We start from the raw sequence: 24,585 nt of genomic DNA on the forward strand, positions 1-24,585 counted from the left end.
TGAATACACAAGTGTGATTGGTTGTTAGTGTTGTATGTTTGGTTGGTTTGTGCATGACGTCACCCACAGATCCGTTTTAAGCGGCGTGCTCTTCCGCCCAGGCACCCCGCCCTCCAGCCGACCTCTTTGTTCGTGTTCCGTCGGGGGTCAGGTTCCTGAAGAAGGGCTCCTCCCGAAACCAGCGCGGTCGAACCTCTTCTCCTGGCGCGGTTTTTTGCGTTTATCAGTTTGTGAGATAGTTTCAGATAAGTATTGTGTTCATTTGATTTTTGCATGGTGATTTTTGATTTTGTTGTGTGAGTCGGGGGGTCTGGCTGGCAGGGTTTGTTTGGGGGTCGCTCAGGTTGTTTGTGCTGAGTTTAATTTACTCACTTCGATTGTTTGATTTGTTTGATTTAGTGGACTCAGGTCCCTTTAATTTCAGCACACTCAGGGTGCTCAATGATGGTGTGTGGGTGGAGGCTTACCGCCTTGACCCAGAAGTGAAGTGTCGGAGCTGTGCTCCTATCACTGAGGGTTCACACTGAGAGCACCCTATATTATATTCACCCCATTTTGGTTTGTTAGCTGCGAGCCAATTTTGGCGTCTTGAGTGTCTCCCACACAAACCTTGATGTGACTAGGTTGCCTTTTTGTAGTTTTAGATCTTAGCAACAAAAATTGTTTATGTGTCTTTTTTGTTTCACAAGAAACATCCACAAAAAGTTAACATTACGCCTAAATATTTGTAGGTGACCTACTTTAAAAAATAATTTCAAAAGCCAATTTTTATCCAACTCCAAAACTAGAGCCCAAGAAAAAGATCTGGGTATCATCGTAGACAATATAATGAAACCTTCTGCCCAATGTGTGGCAGCGGCCAAAAAAGCAAACAGGATGCTAGGAATTATTTAAAAAGGGATGATTAACAAAACTAAGAATGTAGAATGTTATAATGTCCCTGTATCACTCCATGGTGCGACCTCATCTGGAGTATTGCGTTCAATTCTGGCCTCCTTTTCTCAAGAAAGATATAGTGAACCTTGAAAAGGTTCAAAGAAGAGCAACTAAGATTATAAAGGGGGTGGAACTCCTCTCGTATGAGGAAAGGCTAACATGGTTAGGGCTCTTCAGCTTGGAAAAGAGATGGGTGAGGGGAGATATGATTGAAGTCTACAAAATCCTGAGTGGAGTAGAATGGGTACAAGTGGATCAATTTTTCACTCCGTCAAAAATTACAAAGACTAGGGGACACTTGATAAAATTACAGGGAAATACTTTTAAAACCAATAGGAGGAAATTTTTTTTCACTCAGAGAATAGTTAAGCTCTGGAACGCATTGCCAGAGGATGTGGTAAGAGTGGATAGCATAGCTGGTTTTAAGAAAGGTTTGGACAAGTTCTTGGAGGAAAAGTCCTAGTCTGTTATTGAGAAAGACATGGGGGAAGCCACTGCTTTCCCTGGATCAGTAGCATGGAATATTGCTACTCCTTAGGTTTTGGCCAGGTACTAGTGACCTGAATTGGCCACCGTGAGAACGGGCTACTGGGCTTCACTGACCATTGGTCTGACCCAGTAAGGCTATTCTTATGTTCTTATGTAATTGTACAAATAAAGTAGCAGGAACAACCGTCTCTTCAGTCAACACTTCCAGAAAATGTATTAATTAAATACTATCAAAGGCTGGTCCACATTACTCACTCCATCAGTTTCCCTTCTCTTAGCTTGTTATAAATAATATATTTTAGAAATTAGTGAAGATAAAGATTCTGGGAACTGTCCTAGCACCAGAAGATACTTTTTAAACATCTCATAAGTAGTAACAGTAAGAGACACAGGGGAATTTGTAACATGCAGGTTCTTCTTGTGTGCTGTATTTTCTAAAGGTTTTCCTCAAATGAATAAAAACAAGGTTGCCCTCTTGAGTCTTCAGTTTCTAAACTTTCTTCCAAACCTGCCCACTTTTAGTACAAGTTGAGGCACCACATTTTTAATTTGTAAAGAATCCCCAGATATCTGATTAATATGATAGGACAAAGCCAAGAATTGTGCAGATCACAATCTTTGAAGTTCTTGGAATGATAGCCAAAGAGTTTCAAGATTAAATACAGAAGGTCCTTTTAATTCAACAACAGATGAACTGAAAGAAGTGCAAGGTATAAAACTCACTGCTCCATCATTCACTTCACCTAAATCTGACCCAATAGAGATTTTTCCATCAAGATATTCTGATACCATCAATATCACTGACCTGCTACTCTATGCTGTACTCCTCAGTGCCTCTGTGGTGCTCCTGGGTTCTCTTATCTATATCTTATATGCTCGTATATCTTCAGAAGCAGCTAAATCAGTAGGTGTCTCTCTCTCTCACTGGTTGAAAGATAAACCATCTCAAGGGATAAGCTGGGGCTCTCCACTAGCCCAGATGCAGTCAGCAAGGCCTCAGTTGATATATTTTCAACTGAGGATGACACCTCACTTATGTAAGTATTGTTGAGATATAATGTCAGTAGTCTCACAGGGATCATCCCAGGCATCAATTGGCATCAATACAGTCGAGGATGGTCTACTCTTCTATTTACCTATGATTTGAAGGAACTCACACAACTCAGCAAGGTGTTACCATTTTGTACACGCCCCCTTTAGCTAAAATTTTAATTGACGAGTATAACATAACATTTGAAATGTAAAAATCTATCCTAATATATTATTTTGGGGTATAAAAATCTATCCTTTCATCAGGTTTCTAAAGTGGTTTATTTGGGTTTTCTGGCCCTGAGTAGAATGAGGCCTCTGAGAGGTCTATTTCATCTTTCTGTGTTGCATAGTCTTGTTCTTACATTTTTGGTATCTCAACTAGACTACTATATGCTTATAGTATATGCTGGGATGGCCAAAGCTGAAATGACTTCAGACCTTGCAGAATACAGTCCTCCATTTCCTTTGTAGGTGATGATGGTCTGATCAAGTTTCTTTGCTTTTTCAAAGTTTGCACTGGCCCCCTGTTTCATACCGTATCTTTTTTAAAATTCTATGTTTAAAAGAGATATGGTATGAAACAGGGAGTCAGTATAAACTTTGAAAAAGCAGAGACTGGAGAGTTGGGTGTTTACTATCTGCTGCCTACCTGAGCTCACAAAGTTCTCCCATGGCGTTTGACATCATCAGCCCATGCTCACACTGTTCTTATAAGATCGGAGTAGTGGAGAGCTTTGTTGGAGAAGAAGGGATATGTGGAGACTATAGATCTTAGTGTTTATCTGCTGCCTACCTGAGCTCACAAAGTTCTTCCATAGTATCTGACATCATTTGGCTGTACCCAGACTGCTCCCATAAGATTGGGGCAGTGGAGAGCTCTGTTGGAATAGAAGGGATTCATGGAGACTAGAGAGGTTGGCATTTAATATCTGCTACCTATATGAGCTCACAAAGTTATCCCGCGGTGTCTGACATCATCGGCCATGTCCAGACTGTCTCATATGATTGGGGCAGGACTGCAGCAGCAGGCATGTGGCCACAGGGGTGTGGCCAAAGGTACAAGCCAAAGGTGCACATCTATCCCCTTAGAGCGCCGAGGAATGAATGAGTTTTACTGCTCAGGTACTGATCTTCTGTTATCTTGTAAAGAGTATTTTTTATTTCTATATTATGGGAAAAAGGAAAGTAAAGATCAAATCTGTTAAGGCTTCTGCTCCAATTGGTAGGGGTCCAATGGATAAACATGTCCTTAGAGAGGAACAGTCAACTAACCTAAGGGTAGACATTATGATTGAAGAGGTATCTTTGAGCTCAATTGAATCTCTCCACCTCAATCTTTGTTGCATTCTTGTCAACCTCCTTTTGGTGATGGTTCTCCTGAGAATACTCTCTTGAGGTTATCTATCCCTATGCCAAAAGAAATAAAATTTCCTGTTGTTAAGGCATGGGAATGGGTCTGAAATGTACTAATGGTCAAGAAGTTTCTTTAAAGGATATCTGGGTTGTGTGTCTAGAACTGAGATTTTTCTTAAGCAAGTGGTTCCTCAATTATGTCAGTTTTCCACAGAAGTAGTAACTAAGTTTAAAGAATATGAAAGGACAAAAATTTATCTTCAACTTCAACTCAGGTGTATACTTTGGAATCAAATATTTCACCACTACAAGCGGAAAATTCCTCAGAAATTAAAGATAGCCTTTTTGCTTCATTGTAAGATAGAGGTTTTGGAGGATATGGTAAGGGTTAGGAATCTTACATTCCTGAATTTTCCTAAAACTCATTTGTTGTCTCCTGAGATACTTCTTCATAAATATTTCCAGGAAATTTTGTTTAACTAATTATGATCAGATATCATTATAAAATTATTATTATTTACCTACAAGGTGAGTGATCACCTCAGAACAGGAGGCTCCTTCAGTTAGTGCAGATATTCTGACCTTTCTGGAGGACTCAATGGATAATATCAAGTGAGAGCTACCCTATTGGATATCTGCAATACCCTATTGCAATACCCTATTGATAAAACTGCAATAATTAAAGCATATTTTAAAAATAAGAGCAAGGTGTTCTGTGGTAATACCATACAAATTTTCCCAGATACGAGTCGAACAACTCAGTTATCTAGAAAAGCTTTCATGGCTTTGAAGACTTATGTTCTCATCAAGGGCGCTTCCTTTTCCCTGAAATTCCCCTGTAAGTGCTTAGTAACTTATCAGAGGACTCAGTATATTTTTATGACTCCTTATGGCTGAAAAAATGTTTGTCGCATGGTCAGAACACTAATGAAAGATGTAGGAGTGTGGTTATAGGTTTAGTACAGTGCAAGCCTCACTAACTGAAAGTTATTAGAAATTTTCTAGATTTCTCTTATAGTTTATTTGTCTCTCTTCCTCCCTTGATGAGGACTAGGATATTAGATTTTTCTGGATATGTGAATATATTTTTTTCTTAATATTGTATAATATTTCTTGATTTGCTTAAAAATTTTCTTGGGAGTATAATACTCATAAAAGCATAATTTTAAAAAACTATGGGCTCCTTTTACAAAGGTACATTACAGGTTTTACCACACGCACCGGATCAGCACGCATTATAGCGTGCGCTAGCCAAAAGTCTACCACCTGCTCAATAGGAGGCAGTAGCGGCTAGTGCACACGGCATTTTAGCACGCGCTATTCTGCACGTTAAGGCCCTAGCGTGCCTTTGTAAAAGGAGTCCTATGTTTAGCACATAAGGCTATAAATTGCCCCCAAGACCATAACTATTTAGCCATATTAGTCAGGAACTACTCAATTAGTGCTTCTACCTCCTGCGAGGGTACACCATGAGAGGAAGTGTCGCTTGGCTTTTTTTTTTCTTGGCCCCTTATTCATGAAATAATATTTCTCCTTACATTCAAAAGGAACTTTTCTTGAAAACGTTTAAGGCTTAAGGCCTATTTTTGAGTAGGTGTTTGGTGGTTAGCATTACAGGTTTGAGGTGCAAGCACTTCTCCTGACTGATCAAGTTAGCTATTCTTCTTTGGACACTGTTTTCTTTGTGTGCTTGTTCTGTCCTATTTTAATCCCCACTCCCCTTTTTACAAAAGTGTAGCATGTTTTTTGGTGCCGGCCATAGTTCATGAGTGGCGGAGCTGTTACCGCCACGGCTGGTGCTAAAAACCATGTTACGGTTTTGTAAAAGGGAGGTTAATTTGGCATTCCTTATGTCCCCTTTTTTTGTTTGAGAACTGTAATCCATTGTGATCTCCGATTAGTAGAAGCCGTATATAAAGTCTGAATAAGCACAAACATAGACAAAACAGAACAGGAGGAGAGGTACTGATGTGCTTCAAAAGCAAAATCTGATGTATTTTCACTAGGTCTAAAACAGCGTGATAAGGCAGTGGCATAAATCAGATTAATGTTAGAGTGTTATTATTTGGAGAAAAAAAAAGAGGAAGGTGGTATCATATCTGAAAAACTGTCTGATTCTGGAGCCTCCACCTTCAAAGGGTTATAGCCAGAATAAAGTTAGATGAGAGAAAGGCAACCATGTGCAAAGATTGACCCATACAATCTATGAATTGACAAAAACAATAGGAGTCCAAATACACTAGAGTGCTGATATTATACCAAGGAATAGAGTTACTGAATGCTAGTAAAAAGTGGAGAGTGAGGATTAATTTTCCAACTGCTCCCCCAGTTATACTGGTCCTGACCTGGACCCAAGTACTATATCTGTGGAGAATAAATCCAAGAAGGTGTTCCCCTAGTTTGCCATGCAATGTATAATAGACCTCTGAGGATCACTCCAGACTGGCAAGTTAATCCTGAATCAATACAGAATATTGCAGATAACATGTTCTTTTAAATAAAAAAAAAATCATGCATATATATGAAAGAAATAATTTTGAACAACAAAGTATTGAACCAATGAATCTTGATTCAAATCCTAGAAATATAATAATTTGTTTATGCACTTATAATTATTATCTTAAAATAATTCTATACATAGCATATACAGTCAGACAAATCAATAAAAGGCAAAACAGGTGAAACGTACATAAGAAATACAAACATTCTCAGAACTCTACCCACAGATTCTATAAGTCATACCTTATTCGGATTTCTTCCTGTTCTTTCCTTGTTTCTAGTTTGTCTTTGCAGTGAGCTGTGTTCATTTCATTGCGAAGTCGGTCATTTTCTCGGGCAATGTCAGAGGCATTCTGGATGACCAGTGCATCGTAAGTCTGAAGACCCATATCCTCTGCATTCTGCAGAAAACCTTTTATGGAGGTAACCTCTTGCTGTTTGACACTCATTTTCTGCAACAAACGCTGGCGGGCTAGGAATCCTCTTATAACTGCATAGTGCAACAGAATTATGGGCCAATAAGAGAGAAGCAGAGAAAGAGATAAGTATGAACGGATAATGAAAAACTAAAAATTAGCAATCATTTAGGTATAAAGCTTGTAAAGAAAGCAACCAGCACCCAGAAAAAGAACAACAAATGTAAGCATGTGAATGGTGATTACGGGTGTAGACACTTGGGGAATCCCAGAGCAAACTCAAGTGGATCTACTAAAGCAGTATATATATGTTATTTATTTTTTTACTTTACTATAACATTACTGGTTTCTACATTTCACTGTGCCCGATATTATCACTGGACACTGCGGTAGAATTCCTATGAGCGTCGGAGCTTTTACTGCAGCGGCTGGCGATAAAAAAACCCTAATGCGGCTTGATAAAAAGGGGGGGGGGGTAACTTTTGAATAGACAATCGGCACTGATAATTGAAAGCACCATTAAAAACCAATTAAAAAATTAATTAGTCAGTAGGCACTTACCATTTCAAGGTATAAGTCTACACCAGGGGTGTCCAACCTTTTAGCTTCCCTGGGCCGCATTGGCCGAAAAAAATTTTTCTGGGGCCGCACAAATGTGCAAACGGTGCAGTAAGACAGAGAAGGGAGCTGGCAAGACGATAAACACCCAGGGGCAGCAGAGGAAAACACTGCATCACCCTTGACCGGGGCCGCCCAAAATACTTTACGGGGCCGCATGCGGACCTCGGGCAGCAGGTAGGACACCCCTGGTCTACACCAAGGCATCTACCGGTGCCTACATGGCAAGTAGTACGTCGTTAGGAGTGGATTCATGGCAGAGCTTGGGCATGGATTGAGTTAGGCAGCAGTAAGCACTAATTTAGTCTGAAAACCCTGGCCTAAATGGCAGTGCACCTAAAGATTTAAAGCCTACTGGTGCCTAAGACCACTTAGGCACCCACTAGACGCAAATCTATAAGCAGTTCCTAGCGGTTGATTGACAACTGTGCCAAACAGTGCCTAGGAGTTAGATACAATTTATAGAATCAGGTTCTTAGGGGGAAATTCTTTAAATGATGCCTAGATTAGGTACCACTAGGGGTGGCGGGATATTCGCGCACCGGACACCAGCGCGCCAACAATCCAGCGCCGACAATTCAGCGCAAGAAAGAAGCGCGCCATGGGAAAACTTATTTTTAAAGCGCTCCGAAGGGGTGTGGGGGGGGGGAACCCCCCCACTTTACTGCATAGTGTTTGTGCTGCCGTTGGGGGGGGGTGTGGGGGGTGCAACCCCCCACATTATAGAAAAAATAGAACTTTTCCAGAAAAACATCGGAAATAGTTCCGTTTTCTCTATAATGGAGGGTTCCAACCCCCCAAACCTCCCCCAACAGCAGCACAAACACTATGCAGTAAAGTGGGGGGGGGGGTTCCCCCAAATACCCCCCATCGGAGCTCTTTAAAAATAAGTTTTCCCAGCACCACTGACTATGAACCCCACTAGACACCTTAATCAGGGACACCTAGCTGAAATCTGCACAAAACTTAATTTTCTTAATTAGTTTAATTGACATGGTAATTGACCACACCATTAAAAACTATTTTTTTTAAAAATCAATTAAGGGTCCCACATGGAACTAGTAGTGCTGCCTAAGTCGAGGCACCTACTGGTGCCTAAAAATGCCTAACTGAAAAGTAGGTATGATTAGAGGCAGAGACTAGGCGTGGTATGACTTAGGCATTGCTAGATGTCTGAGGTAGGCGCCAGTATATTAGGCCAGGAAAACCCTGGCCTAATAACTCCAGTGTCTACCATTAGGATGCCTAAGTCAATTTACTGTCGATGCCGCTAGGTGTGATTCTGTAAACAACACTTAGCAGTTGATTGACAAGTGCAACAAATGGTGCCAAGGAGTTAGATGCCACTAGGCACCATTTATAGAAATCAGCTATTTTGGGAACATTCTGAGGACAGAGTCAGCAATTGGTCAAATGCCAATGTTCAGTTCTTACCTGGCCAGGATAACCACATAAATGGGATGGCATAAAATCACAGTCCTATCTTTATGTGATAACCTAGGGCCAATTAAGTTCTCAACATTGACTTAAACAGCTATGTTAAGTCAGTTCCACATGTTTCTATGTTTCATAAACTGGATATTCAGTAACAAAGCCCAGACATTGCCCAATATCCATGATTAATACCGGCAGCAGTCAGAAAAAGGCATACTGCTGTTGGCCGAATATTGAACACCCCTCCCCCTTTGTATAGTTCAAATACTTGTCTTTGGCTTTTTGCCTTCCTGGTCAAATGATTTGCATGTAAGGGGAAGGTAATCTAGCCCTAGCAATCTAATACCACAAATTATAGGAGATAGGAATTTAGGCCTCTCCTGGAAATTATGCAGGTGTTGGAACTGGCATGGAATATCACCAGCACTTACATAATTCCTAGCTACTCACTGAATCCACCCATGAATCACCTCTCCACTGCCTGGTTTTAACATGGCTGGTTAGAAATAACAGAGATCATAACATGATTAAATTTGAGATAACTAAGGAAGACATTAAGGACATTTATTGTCAGCATTAAGTTTTGAAATAGCAAGTATGAAAAAATGAAGAAAATGTTTAAAAAGAAGCTAAAAGGAAAAGCTACAAAGGTTAGGAATTTAAACCAGGTATGGACTGTTTAAAATGTAATTTTGGAAGACCAGACCAGATATATCCCATGTACGTCACCCAGTGCAATTTGCCTAGAATTTTTAGATTGAAGGGAAAATACAAAAAGAAAATCTGAAATAAATAAATAAATGTGTATATGTATGTCACCCAAAGAAAAGGATTTAGGTGTTGTCATTAATATATTGAACTCCTCCACTCAGTGTGTAGCGGCAGCTCAGAAAGCAAATAGAATGTTAAGATTTTTAGGAAAGGAATGGAGAATAAAGACAAAGAATATTATAATGTGTATGGGGATACTTGTCGGCATGCCCATCTGTCCTTAAATGAGAAACAACTTTAGTACCCAAAGATCAAGTTTGTATCACAATTGGGGTCTACTTCATTTTATTATTTACATCAATTGAAAAAATGTCAGATATAATTTTCTGAAGATGATTTTGCACAATTGTATTTTTATTTTTTTTTTTTGCCATGCATGGATTATTGTCGTAGACTATTTGCTGGGCTACCAGACAAAAATCTTCATTGTTTGCCAAGGGTATAAAATGCTGCAGTTAGATTATTGAAAACTCTTGGCCCTTTTGACTATATTTCTTCTGCCCTGATTTACGTACATTGGTTACAAATTAGAATAAGGTTTACTTTTAAGATATTAATGATAATTTTCAAGATTTTCATGACATGGTTCCAAAATATCCCCATCTTTTACAAAACCACAGAAGCTTTTTAGCACAGGTCAGCATGCTGAATGCTCTGCGCTGCTCCCAATGCTATGAGTGTTGGGAGCAGCGCAGAGCATTCAGCACCCTGGCTTGCGCTAAAAAACGCTTTTGCAGTTTTGTGAAAAAAAGGGGGGGGGGTATATGCAGGAGAAGCTACCTCTATATTATCCAAAGCGGTCATTATGTTCTCAACAAGAAAGATGTTTTTGTGTTCCTTCTGTGAAAATACTGTATTTCATTTTGAGTGTGCTCATAAACAAGTTTATTCCCAGTTTGTGCCTACACTGTGGAATCAACTTCCATCCTGTATTAGATCATTGGACAATTTTGCCTTTTTAAAGGGCTGTGAAAACTAATCTGTTTTGTATTTAGATTAATTGTTAGGTTTTTAGTTTGAGGTTTTCTTTAAAATTATTTTAACTGGAATAATAAGTGATTAAATTCATGATGTATAATCTTAAATTGAGATTCATTTAGGTTAACATTATTGTTATGATATAATATGTTATGTATTTGTTAATTTAAATGTGGATGTATCTGTGTTACCCATTCTGGGCTATCTAGGGAGGATGGGCTAGAAAACCAAATAAACCTAAACCATATGATAAAAGTCTATAAAATCATGAGAGGAGTGGAATGGGTAGACATGAATTTCTGGTTACTCTTTCCCAAAGTACAAGGAGTAGGGGGCACATAATGAAGATGCTAACTAGTATATTTAAAATAGATAGGAGAAAATATTTCTTAATTCAACAAGTAATTAAGGGCTCCTTTTACAAAGGTGCACTAGTGTTTTTAGCGTGCATGCTAGCTGAAAAACTACCGCTTGCTCAAAAGGAGGCGGTAGCGGCTAGCGCATGCACTATTCTGCTTGTTAAGGCCCTAACGCACCTTTGTAAAAGGAGCCCTAAGTTTTGAAATTCATTGCCAGAGAATGTGATAAAAGCAGTTAGTGTAGCAAGGTTTTAAAAATGATTTGGACAAGTTCCTAAAAGTCCATAAATCCTTATTAAGGTGGACTAGAGAAAATCCATGGGATAAGCAGCATGAAATCTATTTCCATCTTTTCGGATAGCCAGGTACTTGTGATCTTGATTGGTCACTGATGGAAAGATATTAAGCTTGATGTAATTTTGGTCTGTTCCAATACGGTGGTAGATAAATGGTGGAAGGAAAGCCATGGTTAAAAGGTGAGGTGAAAGAGACTATTAGAACCAAACCAAATCTTTCAAAAAATGGAAAAAGGACCCAAATAAAGAAAACAAGAAAAAGTATAAGGATGAGGCGGTTCAGAGGAGGGCGACGAAAATGATAGGATGCTTGCGCCAGAAGACGTATGAGGAGAGACTGGAAGCCCTGAATATGTATACCCTAGAGGAAAGGAGAGACAGGGGAGATATGATTCAGATGTTCAAATACTTGAAGGGTATTTACGTAGAACAAAATCTTTTCCAGAGAAAGGAATATGGTAAAACCAGAGGACATAATTTGAGGTTGAGGGGTGGTAGATTCAGGGGCAATGTTAGGAAATTCTACTTTGCGGAGAGGGTAGTGGATGCCTGGAATGCGCTCCCGAGAGAGGTGATAGAGAGTAAAACTGTGACTGAGTTCAAAGAAGCGTGGGATGAACACAGAGGATTTAGAATCAGAAAATAATATTAAATATTGAACTAAGGCCAGTACTGGGCAGACTTGCACGGTCTGTGTCTGTATATGGCCGTTTGGTGGAGGATGGGCTGGGGGGGCTTCAATGGCTGGGAGGGTGTAGATGGGCTGGAGTAAGTCTTAACAGAGATTTCGGCAGTTGAAACCCAAGCACAGTACAGGGTAAAGCTTTGGATTTTTGCCCAGAAATAGCTAAGAAGAAAAAAATTAAAAAAATTTAAATTGAATCAGGTTGGGCAGACTGGATGGGCCATTCGGGTCTTTATCTGCCGTCATCTACTATGTTACTATGTTACTATGATACAAGGTATTGATAAGGAAGGCTAAAAGAGAATTTGAAAAAAAGCTTGCCTTCGAAAAAGCAAGCTTCCCAGAGACATTATTGCCTGTTTATATAATTTCATAGAAAAGGATAAGTTAATTTGCAAAGCCCGCAAAATGGGTTCCATTACGTGGCAGAATCACAAAATTGAAATATCTCAGGACTTATCCGCTATCATGCTGCAGAAAAAGAATGAGTTTCGCCCTATCCTAACAATACTGAAACAGAAAAATATCAGATACCGCTGGCTGTTTCCCTTTGGTCTGTTAATCACTATCAAAGGGGCTCACAAACGTATATCTACAGTGAAGGAGGTGAGAGGTGTTCTTGCTTCCAAGGATATGAAGCCTGGCAAATTGGCTGCAAAACAGCTGGAGAGGTTCTGCTGGAAGGCGGTATCATCGCATTCCCAGCAGAAGTGTCCAAAGAGGCAAGGAGCAGCACAAAAACCCATCTAAAGTCACCAGAGAAGCACTGCAAACACATAAAACAGACCCCCACACACTATCCCAGTGATCCCCGACCCCCCCCACCCCCATAAAAATATTAATTACATCTTTAAAATTCAGCCTCCAGACCATCATCACCTGGCCGCCTGGCATAGGAAAGCCTAGTCGTCCAGCACAGAGGCAGCTTAAGTCGTCTTGGGGGTAGGTTAGGGACTCATGGAAAGGAGGACCCATGCCCAAAAGCCCCTGTAATCATTGCATTGATTAAGAAGCATGTGCACTCCCCTCTACACCCCAAAACCCTTTTGTACTGGCATATAAGTGGCTCCTGCAACCATAAGGGCTATTGGGGTGGCAGATAAGTGGGTCTAGGGGATTCTGGAGGTGGTTAGCGGGGCTCACTGTGACCTGTAAGGGAGCTGTAGTGAGGAGAAGCCATGGCACCCTTTTTGTGAAGTTCACAGCAGTGCCCTATTTAGGTGGCATGTCTGGGTGTTCAGTCCATCACTCTGCAGACCCCTCCCAAGTCCAACAAGTTCTAGGCATTTTTGACTTGGATGAAAAGTTGGACGGAAATGTGGTATAAAGATGGACAATTTAGCGGCTTGAACGATCAGATCGGCAGGACGTATAATTAGACAATTTTCGAAAAGAAAAAAATTTTGGACGTATTTTTTGAAAATGTGTCCTAGGCTGTTTTTTACTTTGGACGACTTGTGAGTTGGACGCAAACGGACTTAGATGTCCCTTTCGAATATGCTCCTCATACTGTATATAATAGTTTTGGTTTTGAAAATGTTTAGGTGCTCAACTGCAAAATTAACCCTTTTATGTTCATTAATTGCACCTGTCTTGTAACAAGTGTCATTTTATGCAGGAGCACTTGTGTACTAATTGGGGATTATTCTCAAAGCCTATCCTGCCTTATAAAATAGTGATGCAATAAGCATTTGTTTAAAATGCTCTGTTAGAAAATATTCTCCATGAGTAAACAGATTTTTATTTTGCTTGTTTATCTGTTCTGTCTATTTGGCTCACGAAACTACATGACAAACAAAAATACTTGCGTAATCAATAAGCCAGTTTCCAGGAAGTATGAAATGAGGATTACATAAATATATTTGCTTTCAGTGCTTTACATAGAGGCCTGACATCAAATGGAACATACAACAGTAATTTTAGCCAGTCGGATTACTAAGTGTTCCTTGATGTCATTCATTCTAGTAAATGGAGTGGGACCTGATGCAGTTAGGATAATTAAAGATGGGAAGTATTTGGAAAACAAAACAAAATAAATCTTTTCCTCCTTAAGGAAGGGCTAGAAGACTGATGTTTATTAATGATCTAGAACAGACATGGGCAAACTACAGCCCACAGGCCATATCCTGCCCGTGTAGTTTTTTAATCCGACCCGCTGAATTTGGCGGCCAAGTTGAAGATCTCGACGGAGCCTTCCAGGCGGGCCATGGCCAAGTGCTCCGAGCAGCCGCAGTAAGGCAGACAGCGGACCCCTGAGGGCATGAAGCAGAAGAAGCGCACCTGGTGCACCTGGAACTCCCCCATGGCTGGCCGCAGCTCTGCGATACGTACACACACACACGTGTCAGGCCGCTGGCTGAAAGTGGAAGTGACGCCCAGGAAGTGGAAGTGGTTCTTGGTCCGGCCCCTCTGTTAAATTTAAGAACCCACTGTGACCCAAGAATCAAAAAGTTTGCCCACCCCTGATCTAGAATGTGGTAATAGGGTTGCCAACTGGTTCCATATCATAATAGGTTAATCTAGTCTTGATTTTATCCCTATATTTGCATGGACCTGTAGTTCTGAGTTTGCTATCGATTTCTCTAAGTAAAGCAGAACCACATGCTCGTATAGCAGAGTTTCCCAAATTTATCCAGGGAACATCACTGGCAGTTTGGGTTTCAGGATTTATGTCCAGTATGAAGAAATCCTGAAAACTTGAGTAGGGGTGGGGTTTATTAATACAACTTTGAGAAGACACGCCATCAGTGGCATAGCGAGGGTGAGTGGCGCCAGGGTTGATGGTGCCCCTCCCCCACCCTATTCTCTGCCCAACTCCTTCCCAACTCCCTTGCTGCACGCACATGACCTCCTTAATTTTCCCAGCATGAACAGCATCACGAACTTGCTACCTGTGTCCGTGTTGGCCCTCTCTCTGATATCGTTTCCTAGGCACGGGACTCAGAGGTGGCGTCGGAGAGAGAGCTGACACCGACGCGGGCAACAAGTTTGTGATGTTGCTCGTGCCGGGAAAATTAGAGAGGTACAGGGGAAAGGAAGGGGCACACACGCATGATGGGGGGGGAGATCAGGAAGGAGCAGGGGGATGGAGGAGGAGGAGGAGGACAGGTGCCGCTGCCCCTACCACGATGGCACCTGGGGCAGACCACCCCCGTCCCCCCCTTACTACGCCTCTGCATGCCATGCACTAGAACTGAATTATCTTGTTCCTTAGGGCAAGACGAATTCAGGAATGAGGAATTAGTACATATATCTATATAGATGATATTTTATTAGTTTATAGACTACACTTCTCCCTCCGTATTCATGGTGGATGAGGGTAGAACATAGCCACGAATATGGAAAAACCACGAATAACTGTTTATATGTTATTCGTGGGGTTTTTTTTTTTGTAACAGCCAGCGTTTTTGCTATTGAAACCGCGAATAACTAGAGACTCTGTAGCTGAAGGTACCTGGGAGTGTGCCGGATGCCGCGTACGTGAGCAGCTCGCTCTCTTTCGATCTCACTGGTTGGGCTGGCTGGGCTTTGTGCAGGCTCTGCTTCTTCTCCGTGTCGCAATGAGAGGGGGTCAGGGCAGGGGCCTGCGTGAAGGACGCGTCAGTTTTCAAAGCGCTCAGCACTTGCTTTTCCTGCACTGTCTTCTGGGTTGTTATGTAACCTTGTGGATTGTGTGGGGCTGCCCTCCTCAAAGCTTCATAGATTTGCCATTACACAGGTGTTTCTGTCAGGTGAGCCCTCCAAAAGGCACTGTTTTTACTTTAATTGCTCTCTGTGATATAACTCAGATTTTGCATGTGAATATTCAGTGGGTGAGAAAACAAAATGTAGTAGCCCAAAGCAGAAGCACTCCTCGTTTGTTTTCATTTTTATTTAAATCAGGAGTAGCAAGGCAAAATGTATTACACAGGATGATTCTTTTACTTGAAGGTTGATCACCTGCATCTCGGTTTCAAACGTAGTTTGGGTTCAGAGTTCATTGATTTTTGGGAGCGGAGTCTGCATGTGAAAAATCCCGAATAAGTGAAACCGTGAGTGCAGAAACCGCGAATACGGAGGGAGAAGTGTATTCCCTGTAACATTAGATCTAGGCCCTCTCTTAGATGGTTTAAAAAGAATAGAACAATGGTTGAGTGAACACAAATTGGTTTTAAATATGTCAAAGACAGTAGCATGTTGTATCTCAGGAGACAAGACAACACCACAACTAGATTTCTCCTTAAACAACTATAGTATAAAGCTAGTAAATAGCTGTAAGTATTTGGGGATCATAATCAATTGTCATTTGAATTTTGAGGAACAGATTTCATCCGTAGTTGCTAAAGGTTTTGGGGCATTAAGACAACTTAGAGCCATTAGAGATGTCTTAGATGAAAAATCATTACATACGTTAATTCACGCTTTTGTATTATCTAAATTAGATTATGGTAATTTAGTATCTACTGTAAGTAAATAAATAAATAACATGGCTTAATAATATGTTTATATTTATTAAAAACTTTATATACCGCATAATAGCCAAAAAAGGATCCAAGCAGTTTACAATATATATTATGAAACAATTTGGCAGAAATCAAATGGAGAAATCATCTGATTTAGTATTCTAAAGATCCTGAGATTGTGGGTTAAAATCTCACACTGCTCCTTGTGACCCTGGGCAAGTCACTCAATCCTCCATTACTCCAGGTACATTAGATAGATTGTGAGCTCACCGGGACCGATGGGGAAAATACTTGAGTATCTGACTGTAAAACGCTTAGATAACTTTGATAGGTGGTATATAAATACCTAACATAAATCTATCATAATAAAACCCTTAGCACGCAAGGGCACTTGACACTTCGTGCCTCTGTGCGTCCATGTGCCACTGCATGCACAGTAGAAGGAGCATGCGGCGGTTTAATAATCTCGTCTTCTGCCACTGATCACCTGTGCCGGCATCAGCTGATTTCCTGTCTTCTGCCCCGATCACCGACTTGACTTCCTACTTTCTGCCGACTATACGCTGGCAGGACTCCTTTTCTTCTCACTCTCGGACCAGCAGCGACAGCTAGCTTTAGTTTAGCTTTAGCCACGGTTTCATCAAGCAGCTGCGGAGCCTTTGCTAGACCGGCCCACTTCGATGATGTGAGGTGCCGCCTAGCAAAAGCCCCGAGGCTGCCTGATGAAACTGCGGCTAAAGCTAAACTAAAGCTAGCGGCTGTAGGATAGGGGAGCAGGGCAGGGAGAAGGGGTATTGCTGGACAGGGGGGAGGTAAAAGGAAGGGAGAAGAGGTGCTGTTGGACAGAGGAGAAGGGGTACTGCTGGACATGGGGAGCAGGGAAAGGGTACTGCTGGATAGGCAGAGGTAAAAGGAAGGGAGAACATGAACAGGGATGAGGTAAATGGAAGGGAGAAGAGATGCTGCTGGACAGGGGAGAAGGAATACTGCTGGATAGGGGGCGCAGGGATGGGGTACTGCTGGACAGGGGGAGGTAAAAGGAAGGGAGAAGAGATGCTGCTGGACAGGGGAGAAGGAATACTGCTGGATAGGGGGCGCAGGGAAGGGGTACTGCTGGACAGGGGGAGCAGGGAAGGGGTACTGCTGGACAGGGGGAGGTAAAAGGAAGTGAGAAGAGGTGCTGTTTGACAGGGGAGAAGGGGTATTGCTGGACATGGGGGGCAGGGAAGGGGTACTGCTGGACAGGGGGAGGTAAAAGGAAGGGAGAAGAGGTGCTGCTGGACCTGGCAGAAAGGGAGGGAAAGGTGCTACACACTGGAGGTGAGGGTGAGATGGTGCATGGGGAGAGAGCATATTGGGTTGGGGGTGGGAAAGAGGGATGCCACTGAGGTAAGAGGCAATGACAGAGAGAAAAATTGTGCAGGAGGCAGAAAATGTTGGATGTGGAGAGGGTAAGATGGATGGAGAAGGCAGAAAGGAGGGATGGAGAAATGTTACACTGGGGAAGGGGCAAAGGGCAGAGAGTGAAAAGTTGGACTCATGTAGGGAGGGAGATATTTTGGTTGGGGGAGGGAAGGAGGACCAAAGGAGAAGCATGCAGGAGGCCCTGGAAACATAGTTAAAAGCACAGAAAAATAAAGTCACCAGACAACAAAGGTAGAGAAAATGATTTTATTTTCCATACAGTGATTGAAATGTGTCAGTTTTGAGAAAGGAAAGATGTTAAACTTTAACTGTGAGGGCCGCAGAGAAAAATAGAGTACTTGGAGGGCTGCAGAAAAAAATAGTTAATATCTTATTAAAGAAATGACAATTTTGCATGAGGTAAAAACTCTTATTCTAGTACCCATTAATGTAATGGGCTTAAAAACTAGAAAATAAATATAACATTCTAAAACTGTATGTTGTGTGTGTAAGCTGGAGACATACCCATCTCCTTCCAAACTCCATGCGTCTATTTCCCCTTGCTGTTACATGCTTTAGCACTTATGTGTTCACTATTTCACATTAGATAGGTATCAGGGAGGTCCATAAGTCTATAGTAAAAATTCAACTTTATCAGAACATGCCTCCACAAGTCTGAATAAAGTTCTACCTCATGTAGATAAGATATGGTTAAAATCTGAAATAGTTTGGGACATATTTAGAAGTTGCTCCTGGTTCTACAATATCCTCATAATGCTAGTAACTAGTTAGATACATAATGCAGCTGGCTATATCATAAACATATGGTAATGTGGTTAGAAACTGTTACTTAATATCAGATAATAAATAGCTATTCTTTGAGGCTGTTGTTATTGACAACAACAGTTTTATTGTTATTTGAATAATAACAACTGAACAGTGGCTCGTGGACAGTAGGGGGCGATAGCTATGGAATGGATAATGAATAAGATGTGTTTGTGGAGTATTTTGTGGAGTTTTTCTACAAAAATGCCTGTTTTTCGTATGGTTCTGGGTAACTAGTTAGATACAAGCATATGTGTTAGTTAAGGCCACACCCAATAGAAGCATACGATAAGTTGGTGAATAAAAATCTGAATATGGATGTAGCCAAGGCCAGAAAAAACACACTACAGATTAATATTAAGGAAAAGCATAATTATATTCTCTTTATATATTTTGCTATTAAGCCAGACCATAAGGGAAATCAGGAAACACTTCTGGAGGTATGAAACTGCCTTCATGTTTCTTTCTCTTTCTCTCTGCGTTTCTCTTTGTTCAGGTATTTCCCGTTTTGAGCCTCATGGTTCTAATTGATAACAGATGTGCTTAGGCCGGTTAGGAAGAGTGTATTAGACTCCATATTCCAAACTGAGATATAACATGTATTAAGTATGAATGCAATATATCGTGATGTGTGTGAATGGGGCCCCGAATGAATGATGGATGCTATGAATGAGATGTGAGAAAATGATTTGTACTTATATTTAAATGTTTTATATATATATATATATATATATATATATATAAGATAAGATATAAGAAACTCTAAGAAGAAATCCTTAGGCAGCATCTGGAAATGGTTAGGTTAAAGCCAGGAACACTGTTACCTTGGAAACCCTCTAGAGGCCCACCAGCATAGGAAGGGGTCTGGGTCTTCTGTGTGTGTGTCAGTGAAACTTGAAACTGTCAGTTTTCCAAAGCATTTGACATAGACAAGCTGTTCGATTTCACCTTTTTGAGAATGACAAAAAGAATATTGGATATGTAATAATGGGTTTATGTATATTCAGAAATGAATGTAAACAAAAATATGATTTCTGAAACTTTTATTTGATGTCGAAAGGAAGTTCTTTGTTCAAACTTAAGGACAGCCTCTGTTAATGGATTGGTTGACAAGTGTAATGTCATACTGGTTTGTGAAAAATATGAAAGGAACGGACCAGTATAGACTTAGAGAGATCATCAGGAGAGGTGCAAATTTCACGCCTGATGGGACTCCATCACACATATAATTTCTGATACATGTATGATTAACATTAATAAATAAATTATAACATTGAACTGGTAATATATGTGTGATTGCCTTTACTCCTAAGCATCTCTTGGCGCAGATCGCAGCGCATGTGCGTTAATCGCTAACCACAACTTAGTACTAGAACTGCTGAAAAGCAGAAAGTGAGTTTAGTGATAAATAGGCAGTTAAAAACTGAGTTGATGCCACGTTTTAAGATAAAAACTAAGAAGTAAGAATGTCTAGAATCAGTGCTGACGGCTTCTAGGGAAGGGCTGTCCAGTTCACATCTTCCATCCAATGGGGATGTTCTTAGATTGATGATGTAATTACACATTGACACAACGAATGAGGAATAGAAACAGCTGCTCCTTCACCTTGTTGCTCAGCACTAAAAAACCTATCTAACTTGTTCCAAAGTCACACTGATAAATACTGACTGAATGTAGGACTACCATTCAGTGTTCACTCCTAACAAACATTTTGTATTTACTGTGGAATAATGGTTTTAGCAATGCATAATAAATCATTAGGCCAACAAATCTATTTTCAGTTGTAAGTAGCACAATATGTATTTTAACTTCGTTCTATGTGCCTTTGCTCACAATTCAGGTTTAGACAGAAAATTACCATATACTATACACTCAAATATAAGTCGATCTGAGTATAAGATGAGGCACACTTCCCCCCCCCCCAAGGTGGAAAAAAGTTTGACTTGAATATAAGATGGGGGGTAATATTCATGCATCCTGCCAGGATCTGTGCCCCCTCACTCACTCACTACCCCGCCAGACTCTGCATTCAGCCCCCCTCACTCCCTGCCAGTTTTTGCACCCAGCCACCCTCCCTGCCCTGTACCCTGTACCCTCTCTCTCCACACTCCTGCCCGGTGCTGAGCCCCTCCCTGAATGGCTGTCTCAAGTTTTTGCGGCCCAGTGTACTGGGCATGAGTGAGCTTTCATGCTCCTACTCAGTGCTGAGCCACTCGCTGAATGGCTGCCCCAAGTTCTCGTGGGACTCATTGAGAACTCGCAGCAGCCATTCAGTGAGCAGCTCCAGAGCCAGGCAGGAGCGTGAAAACTCACTCATGCCCGATACACTGGGCCATGAGAATTTGAAGCAGCCATTCAGGGAGGGGCAGAGTGTGGGGTTGGAGTATGAATAACTCGCTCCTGCCCGGTACACTGCTGGACCACTAAGGGATTCAAAAAGGTATGCGGGAGGAGGTGGGAGGGAGCTAAAAAAATTAGCAGAGTCACCTGGGACAGGAGACGAGAGGGATCCCTCCTGTCTCAGCTCACCCCACCAGGCCATATGGCAGGCCCGGCGGAGGCCTGCAACATGTATGGGAGGGGGCGGATGGGTGATGACCTGAATATAAGACAAGACTTCCAATTTTGGTCCATTTTTTGGGCCCAAAAATCTCATCTTATATTCAAGTATATACGGTAATATAAATTCTGTACTTGCATTTTATGTATTAAAATAAAAGTTGTTGAGCGTCCTCTAAATATTCACTAAAAGACTTTGTAATTTGACACAATTAACAGTGACCAGACAGAGAACAAAAGTATACTTGTGGAAGTCATGTCCCATGAACTTGATTTTTTGGCCTACCCTAATAAAACTCAGACAACCTGCATGTGGCAAAATAACCAGCCATAACTTTACTGACTTCTCAAACATAACCATGAATTTCCCATCATTTCTCACTTCTGCAGTATCATGGAAACAGTCACTTTACCCGACACTGAAACATTACCCGAAGATACTGAACTGATTGGTTGTCACTTAAATGAGTACTGTAACTCCAATCACAAGGTTTATAGTAACGCAAAAAACTTTGCCCATTCCCCTAAGGGGCTCACTATACGTGAATCTATCCTCCTATTAACATTTCAATTTCAAAATAAACATTAACAAACTGCCAAAATACCATTCAACGAGGAATGGCAACTGAACAAGACTACTACCACCATTCATCCAACACAAGTAACCCCATCAACAAACCCAGATATCATTAGTGGTGGGAGATCCTAAACCTATACTTCAGCCCGCCAAAACTTCCCTCATTTGCTGCACTGCTTCAGCTCATTTATAGCTCGAATGTAGTGTTAGTTTTGCACCTATATTTTATAAAGTCACATAGGTACCTATACATCTTTATAAAACAGCACTGAAATAGATGTCTTCCTACTGAAGGATCCCTAGCTAGCTGACATAGCTGGGTCACGGTGTAGATGAAGAAAATTCCATTTTAGATCAGTGGGTCATAATTAGTACAAAGAACAACCTGTGACTCCATTTTATTGCTCTGAGAAATCACGTATACATACAGGCCTGTTCTATGTATCTGTCTTAAGTGCCAGGCACGGCAAGGAGGCAACAGGATGTTAGCCTGTTAGTTAGCCTTGATGTATAGATTATAGGATGGATTTATGGTTTTGTTTTTCTCTCTGCTGTTACCTTTTGGTCAGAGCTGGTTAGAACTGGTTTGGACTGGTTAGGACCCTATATAACTTTTGCGTCCGAGATCCTCAGGGTCTTCTGTTTATGCAGCCAGTTCTGCCCAGAAGTCCAGCATATATGCTTGTTTAATAAAAGCCTTTTTACATCTCTTCAGTCTCTGGCTCAAGTCTCTGCACTACTGACGGAGGGCCTTATCCTAAAAGGTACCTTCATTTGGCGCAGCCGAACAGGGACTTGATCTACAGACTTGAGCCTGTTTGGCACGATCGTCTCCCTCGGAGGATTTCAAACCTTGCCTCCTACGAGACCCGTAATAGCCGGCATTAACCTGGTGGTTGACCAGGAACGGTTTCTCGTCGAAGACAACGGATTGCACCTCGAGAAGGAACGAATCGGTGGAGATTTCTGGCTCCTGGTTTTGTTGTGCCGGTACCGGACCTGTCTTGGTAAGTGAGAAGTTGATTCCTTCTCTATCCTGTCTCTACCTCTTCTGTCTAGTAACTTCTTAATCCGTTGTGAAGCACAGAGAGGTATATAGGATTCTGGTTTCTGGAAATTGGAACTTTTGTTGGGTGCATATATAGATTGTATAATATGGGTCAGAGCACCACCGACCCCCTTCAGATCATGCTTAAATATTTTACAACTGCCTTTTCTGGCGATTATAGCGACCCTAAGATTTTTTATTGTTTTCTTCATCCTTATTTTTATTGTTGTCAAAGGCTTAGTATTTGAAATTTAATCAACTTTTTGTCATACTTGTCAAATTAATAAAACAAAAGCTCTGGGGACACCTGACAAGACACAGAGAACAAGAAATTGGTGATGTTGAGAAATTACCCGGGGAGATGGAAATAGCATTTAGGTTGGAAACCTGGGAAAGGTTGGTAAAGCAAGCCAGCATGATTGTTTTGCCGAAAGTTGCAGACAGGATAGTGTAAGTTGCTTAACAGGGTAAAATGCATGTGGATCAAGACAGAATTAAGAATGTGAGTTCGCACTGATGAACGAGAATAAAGACTGTGATTTTAGATATATGTTGCGTGCAGTGGATTTGTTACAGACAGTGAGCAATTTAAAGAAAGTTGAGCCAGATAGTTTACGTGTTCTCGCAGTTGTCAAAGTGTGTCTGCTGGTAATAAAAAAGAAAAAAAAAAAGCAACCGTTTGTCAGACATGTGGGGTTTGTGTTGGGCACATCCCTGCCTTTGTATTCCAGTGTTGGGGGATTTAAAGTACAAGACTAACAATGATAGAGGTTAAGTATCCATATTTTTCTGAAAATTGAAATATTTGCTAAACATGGGCTTGATAATTCAAGTTCAAGTTTCAAGTTTTATTATTATTTGATGAATCGCCTATACAAACATTCTAAGCGCTGAACAAAAAAAAAAAAACAAAAAAAAAAAACAAACCAAAAATTTTAGAGGACAAACAATTTTAAGACACAAGTACAAAGTTAAATAACAAAGTTTTTAAGAGTTTTATAAAAGAGATAAGATCTTTTTCTTTTCTGATGTACAGTAGCAGTGCATTCCACGTTTGTGGCGCTGTAACAGAAAACATGTCATTTCTTCTTGTACCCACAATTTTTAAGGAGGGGACAGTTAATAAGTCTTGTGATGATGATCGTAGAGAACGAGGGGCATAATAAGGAATGATCATTCTAGACATGAATTGAGGCTCATTGAAAGCTAGAACTTTAAAAACCAAGAATAATATCTTAAAAGTAATTTGGTGGCTAATAGGTAGCCAGTGGGACTTAATCAATAGCGGTGTAATGTGGTCAACTTTTTTTTCCTTTATGAATGAGTTTTATTGATAACGGATGGATTGAGATTACTTCTTTTGTGCTAACAGTCTCCCTTGCTTTCCCGTATTGTGTCTTTATCCTGGTGTTCTTTATGAATTCTTTCTTCCCATGCATGTTTGTATAAAGTGTTATTATCAATCAGATTCTAAATACAATTGGAAACAGAAATACCTTTCAAATAAACTTGGTAGCTCAAACTCCAGAGGAAGGGGGTAGTTATTATGTAAGGACAGTGCAGAGTAAAGTAGCTACATCTAGTCTGCAGCAGTGCCCACTCCTCAGAGTGTAGCGGGACCCAGGTGGCAGACAAGGGTTCCAGGTCTGCCTGCAGGGAACATGGCTAAGTGACCTCAGGGGTGGTGTCACGTTAAAATGTCTCTTCTTTGTCTTCGCAGTCATACATACAGAGCTGTTCTGGACCTGTTACAATGAGCCTTTTTCTACCCAGAGAAGGAGGACAATGTTCTGCTTTCAGTAACCTTGAAATGACCTTGCACTTAACATTTAACATGTTTCTTTTTTTTTCCTTTGAATTGACA

The 24,585-nt window shown here is 41.0% G+C and overlaps 1 protein-coding gene across 4 annotated transcripts in view; it reads right to left on the reverse strand.

The window, feature by feature from the left end:
• Nucleotides 1-24,585, reverse strand: part of MYO16 (myosin XVI) — a 709,054-nt gene that overhangs the window by 80,066 nt on the left and 604,403 nt on the right. For all 4 annotated transcript variants that reach the window (XM_033949922.1, XM_033949923.1, XM_033949921.1 and 1 more), the window contains one exon: nt 6,553-6,799. In XM_033949922.1, the coding sequence (XP_033805813.1) occupies nt 6,553-6,799 (247 nt within the window). The remainder of the gene's footprint in view (nt 1-6,552; nt 6,800-24,585) is intronic.

Source organism: Geotrypetes seraphini, chromosome 6, assembly GCF_902459505.1.
Source record: "Geotrypetes seraphini chromosome 6, aGeoSer1.1, whole genome shotgun sequence".
Taxonomy (NCBI): Eukaryota; Metazoa; Chordata; class Amphibia; order Gymnophiona; family Dermophiidae; genus Geotrypetes; species Geotrypetes seraphini.